Raw genomic sequence first — 6,000 nt, forward strand, 5'->3', positions numbered from 1 at the left:
AAGAACTCAGGGTAACCATTTTGAGGTGCTCATTGTTGAAGACCGTATGGTCATTTATTTAGAATACATGCACATTAATTATGTGCATAATATTACTTAAATCATAAAGTAACAACTGTTAAGGTCCCTCTGTCTCTTGTACATGGAGAGGCTTGACATACCCTTAATAAATATCTGCTAAAAAGTGACTCAAAGAATAACTTAAATTCGTTTGTTGCTAGTTCGGTTCTAATTACACATCTCAGAGCTCTTCCTATTATTAAAGAATGTTCAATTTGTTTCAAAAGGTATTTAGTTATCAAGTTTGTTAAGTTTGATTAAGCTTTACAATGAATACTGACACCTGCTTAAACAACATCTTCCAAGTTAATTTTAGTCCTTTTATGGAAAATACTGTAATTTGATTGAAATGCATTAGCCAATTTCCTTTACCAGCCATTTTTTTTTTAAATATATGTTATGAGAAAAATTCCTAATCTGACAGTTATGTAAAACCTAAAATTTGTTTAGAATCAACTCTTATTTTCAGGTTGTTTAATTTGATTAAAAAGAAAGTACATTTATGTCAGAAATTAGGCCTTTAAATATAACTTCAGTAATTACTTAATACAGGAAAAGAGATTTGAATTATAAGTAAACAAATTTTTTTTTGTATACAGAGAACAAATCAACAATTTATTGCAAAAATGATAACCATTTTTTTGTATTTTTACCTATCATCTGAAAAAGTATATTAGATAGATAGAAAATTTAGATAGCGAAAACAATCAGCTAGACAAGATCTACAAATACACACTAGTTACTGCAATTGTATCATACTAATAACAACTCACTAGCAATGGGCAAAATTTTTCACAAAATGGTCAGTTTGAAGAGACGATTTTAGCTTGTAAAACACTTTTTTTACATTACTTGGCGTCCGTCGTCCGTTGTCATTAGCTTTTTACACAAATCTTCTCCTCTGAAACCACTGGGCCAAATTTAACCAAACTTGGCCACAATCATCATTAGGGTATCTAGTTTAAAAAATGTGTCCGATGACCCCGCCAACCAACCAAGATGGCCGCCATGGCTAAAAATAGAACATAGGGGTAAAATGTAGATTTTGGCTTATATCTCTGAAATCAAAGCATTTAGAGTAAATCTGACAAGGGTAAAACTGATTATCAGGTCAAGATCTATCTGCCCTGAAATTTTCAGAGAAATCTGACAACCTGTTGTTTGGTTGCTGCCCCTGAATTGGTAATTTTAAGGAAATTTTGCAGTTTTTGGTTATTATCTTGAATATTATTATAGATAGAGATAAACTGTAAACAGCAATAATGTTCAGCAAAGTAAGATCTACAAATAAGTTGTCATGACCAAAATTGTCAGTCGACCCCTTTAGGAGTTATTGCCCTTAATAGTCAATTTTTAACAATTTTTTGTAAATTTTTGTAATCTTTTACAAAAATCTTCTTCTCTGAAACTACTGAGACAAATTTAACCATACTTGGCCATAATCATTATTAGGGTATCTAGTTTAAAAAATTTGTCCGATGACCCCGCCTTCCAACCATCATGGCCGACTTGGTTAAAAATAGAACATAGGGGTAAAATGCAGTTTTTTGGTTTATATCTCTGAAACTAAAGCATTTGGAGCAAATCTGACGGGGGGGCAAAAATGTTCATCAGATTTAGATTTATCTGCCCTGAAATTTTCAGACGAATCCGACAACCGGTTGTTGGGTTGCTGCTCCTGAGTTAGTAATTTTACAAAAATTTTGCAGTTTTTTGTTATCTTAGATATCATTATAATATCTAATATCTAATACTATTAATTATGATTTTAACCTTATTTTACATGATATCCAAAGCATCAGTAAATGCAGGTGAGCGACACAGGCTCTTGAGAGCCTCTAGTTCCCATTGGTATTGAGAATGGGCAAAGCCTTTCAAATATTCATAGTAAATGAGTAGATATATAAGCAGAACTTTGAAATATATTGTAATTTATCTTCTAGCATAACTCTTTCTTTATTAATATATTTTTATAGTTAACTCTTTCAGAAACCAGACAGATTTCAAGACAGAAGCATAAAAGAAATCCAGGAGAAATTAATAAAGGTACAAAAATGAACAAAATTAAGAAACCCAAAATGTTTACTGAATCGAAAGAGGAGGAAGAAATGGTGGTTCAATCAATACCAGTAAGATCTCTGAAGCTTGACAGCGATGTTTTTACAATGGATATGAATGATGATTTACCAGACTCTAATGCTGTAGAAACTAATGTTAAAGAAGCTGAAGACAAATCTTCAAACCTTGAGAGTAAAGAAAAAAAAGCATTCACAGCTCCTTCATTAAATTCTTCCAAAATTGAAAGTGAAAATTCAATTTCTGTTATTGAAGATGCTGTGGTGCATGTTGAAAATGCACAAAATGACAGTAATTTTGAAAATGCTGAAAATGCTGATGATTCTGAGAGCAGTCAAAATGATGATGAGTCTGAAATCAATCAAAATCAAAATGAACAAACAGTTGAAACCACAAATACCTTAAAGGAGGACACATTTGAAGAAAATAGTGCTACTCATATAAGCAATGATTCTGTTTCCGTCAATAGTTCACCTGACAATGAGGCATCGTGTATGAATAAAGCTGATGCACATGGTATTGATATGGATGGAAGATCAGAGGAGGTGTTATCTCTGGAGCAGGATGAACAAATGGTTCCAGGGGAAGAACCATCACCTGCTGAAGAAGAACTAAATTTAGAAATATCCAATCCTACTGAAGACAAACACCCATCACAGGTTTTAAATCGTACCATTGCCCCTGTTACAATTGAACTTGCTTATGATTCAGATCCATTTGATATGGAAGAGTAATATCTAATCAAGGACTGTCTTGTAAGCTTTGTCATACATTGTTATAGTTTTTTTTTATTATATTGTGAGCTTTTATGAATAATGTAAAAATTAAGCAGAACAGTCATACAAAATGTTTTTTGATATATTTTTAATTTCAGCAAGGACACATAGACAATAAATTCATATGCTAATGGCACATTAAATGATTTAAAAAATATTCTTAACATAGATAAATTGGATATTTTGATTGGTCAGCTGTAAAATCCCATGATCATTTAAAATTGCTGTATACACATGTCTTTGACAGATGTATTATGTATGCTGCAGTCTGTCTGTCAGTCTGTCAGGATACACTTCATCCAATAAATCAAATTTGCTAACATCAATTTTACATGAAACTTTTACCTTGTTAGAAGTCTACGGAAAAATTACCCTTTCAGAATTAATATATCCTGGAACAAACCAAGTTTATGATTATAAGTTTAAAAGATGTTCCCCACATCTTATTTGGCATAGCACAAAGTATAAATTTGATAAAAAACAGTCTTGCTAATAATAGTTTGAAAAAAAAACCCAAAAAACTGGCAAATAGTGCTGTGACAATCACAAGCAATGACTTATAATCAAAGAAGTATCAATGGTACTTTTAAACATGACATACTTCAGTTGTGCTGCATTCTGTGGATTATTCATTTATCATTGGGTACTAATTTTTTTTTATTTGTGACCAAAAAAAAAACACGTGTGTATACATAAAAAAATTATTTTAGAATTTAACAGAATATCAAATTCCTATAGGCTTGTTTGCAGAATATTAGACAACAATGAAATCAAGTATTAAAGAGAATACCATTTTTGCCATACCGCAGACACCACACAAAATTGGATCCACAAAATTAAATGAATCCATGGTAACAACACATGAAATTTAGTTCATCTTAATGGAAAAATGATTTTAACTACATTCCAATATTTATTTTTTTTAAATTTATGATATGTAAATACACAGCTGTTAACATATATTGACTGTTATGGATGGTATATCTAGTTATATACACTGTTATTGTTGATGATATATTTCTATAGATCTATTGTTATTGTTGATTTTTGTATTGATTGTCAAAATATGTTTTTTTTTTCAACTGACATTTAATAAATGATTGATATTTTCATTATAAATACATAAAGAAAATGGTTTGGGAATATTGTTAAGTTATTTCTCTGTTAATTGTATAGATAGTACTAAACCAGCAGAAAATCATTTCATTGACATTGATGGTTAATTATTTAAATTACCATGAAGCTATAAATTTATAGCAATTGTCTTCAAAGACAAACTTTTTAATTCTCAGTCACTGTAAAAGTCTGAAAAATATATATCAGTTAAATATTTGTTTACAAGTTTTGTTAAAAATACTTAAAACATATCTGTCCTGAAGAGATTTCATAGGCTAACCTAATCTTGCTGCAGATACTGCTAAATACAGTGATTAAAAAATATATATTTAAAAAATGTATATATATATATATATATATATATATAATTCTAAATACACAAGAAAATATTATATTTGGAAATAGGGATTAAAATGTTTTGATTCTTAAACTTTGCTTCAAGGATGTTTGCTACTGTTTTTCAAAATAACAAGCTTTTAAAAGACTGTTATAAATTGATAGTATATAAGTAATGGAATTTAAAAAGTAAATAAAAATGACAGGTCCGTGTCCTTGTTTTTCAGACATAATCAATTGAAAATTTGGCGGGAAATGATTCTCTCTAGACTTTTCATACATTTAACATTGGCATCTTTTTTCTTCAAAAGCTATGAAAAAATAACAAGGATTTTATAAGATTTTGAAATATTGCTTTTTAAACTATATGCAATAAAATTATGAAAAGAAAAGTAGAGGTTAGCGGGCAAAATTTGTATAGGTACTACATGGATAAAACTAGAGGATTTTGAATATCTGACAAAAAGTCAAAACATGAGTAGCGAACATACTTAAATGATGTTAAAGTAATTTTTCATCATCAGTTTGACCTTGAAGTTTCAAATATTGATGAAGTATGATGTAAAGACATTATTTTGTTTATCTGTTATATTGTTGTTGTTTTTTTTTTACACTGTGTAAAGTGTGGAGTTATATTGTTATGAAGCATTAAAATAAAGTAATATATTATGGTCTTAATTTCTAGAATTAAAATTGTTATGGATAAAGTTTGTGTGATTTTGCTGTTGAGTCAGTATACATTGTTATTTAAAAAAAACTTTCATGATATTTATGTTAATGTTGCAAAATATTCAAAAACCTTATTGAAATATGTTATTTCTATATGCTGTTGTCAGCTGTTGTTATTTAATAAGATTATTTTTGTAAAATTCAACTTACTAATCTTGTTATTTTTATTATGATTGTTAATGAATTGTTGAATTGTTCCTGTTCATGACTACATTGTTGCCAAAATAAAATATTATTTAAAAGAACTTTTTAAATTTAAGCCAATAATGAAAAAACTTTGGGAGGAGAGTATAGGTTGTATTTATGGAAACAAATGCAGAAGAAGCATGCATTAGGTATACAGCTAATTTACGGAATTTTGGGTCATCAATGCTCTTCAACTTCATACTGTATTTGGCCTTTTTTACTTTTTTGATTCGAGAGTCACTGGTAAGTTTGGCATACAAAATTTTAATCCTGGTATCTATGATGAGTTTAATTATTTAGCATGACCATTAGTATTTATGCTACTGAAAATTATCACTGATTTAGGCTTTGACATAAAGTTTGTGCTGTTGGACTGTAAAAAAGGTAAATGGCCTATGTGTCATATTGACAGAACATGTATCCGTGTAAAGGGTGTATGGATAAAAAAGAGGCAGAATATATTAAATGGACAATCAAAAATACAAATCGATTTTTACATTGATAGCTTGTAAATCTCAACAAAAAAAAAAGGCAAGAGTACTAACTTATTTTTCTAGAATCTAGTATAAAGGTAAATTTCGACATAAATACCCAGACCTTTTAGGTTATACCCATAACTTTGGGCTAGCTTTTCTTATGAATGGTTATTTCAGAAATGAACTATAAATGGGGCAGCCATTTTGAACTTTCAGTCAGTTTCTTTGCTTGTGACATTTTTAGG

General features: G+C 29.4%; 1 protein-coding gene across 2 annotated transcripts in view; it reads left to right on the plus strand.

Moving 5' to 3' along the window:
• Nucleotides 1-4,354, plus strand: part of LOC127720013 (zinc finger CW-type PWWP domain protein 1-like) — a 30,316-nt gene extending 25,962 nt beyond the window's left edge. Inside the window, exon 22 of one of the 2 annotated variants that reach the window (XM_052226422.1) lies at nt 2,050-4,354. In XM_052226422.1, coding sequence (XP_052082382.1) covers nt 2,050-2,870 — 821 coding nt within the window. In that variant the 3' untranslated portion in view covers nt 2,871-4,354. Of the gene's footprint in view, nt 1-2,036 lie in introns of both variants that reach the window. The other variant, XM_052226423.1, reaches the window with a different exon arrangement.
• The last annotated feature ends 1,646 nt before the right edge of the window (nt 4,355-6,000 follow it).

The sequence above is a fragment of the Mytilus californianus genome, unplaced genomic scaffold (genome assembly GCF_021869535.1).
Source record: "Mytilus californianus isolate M0D057914Y unplaced genomic scaffold, xbMytCali1.0.p SCAF_11, whole genome shotgun sequence".
NCBI classification, from domain to species: Eukaryota; Metazoa; Mollusca; class Bivalvia; order Mytilida; family Mytilidae; genus Mytilus; species Mytilus californianus.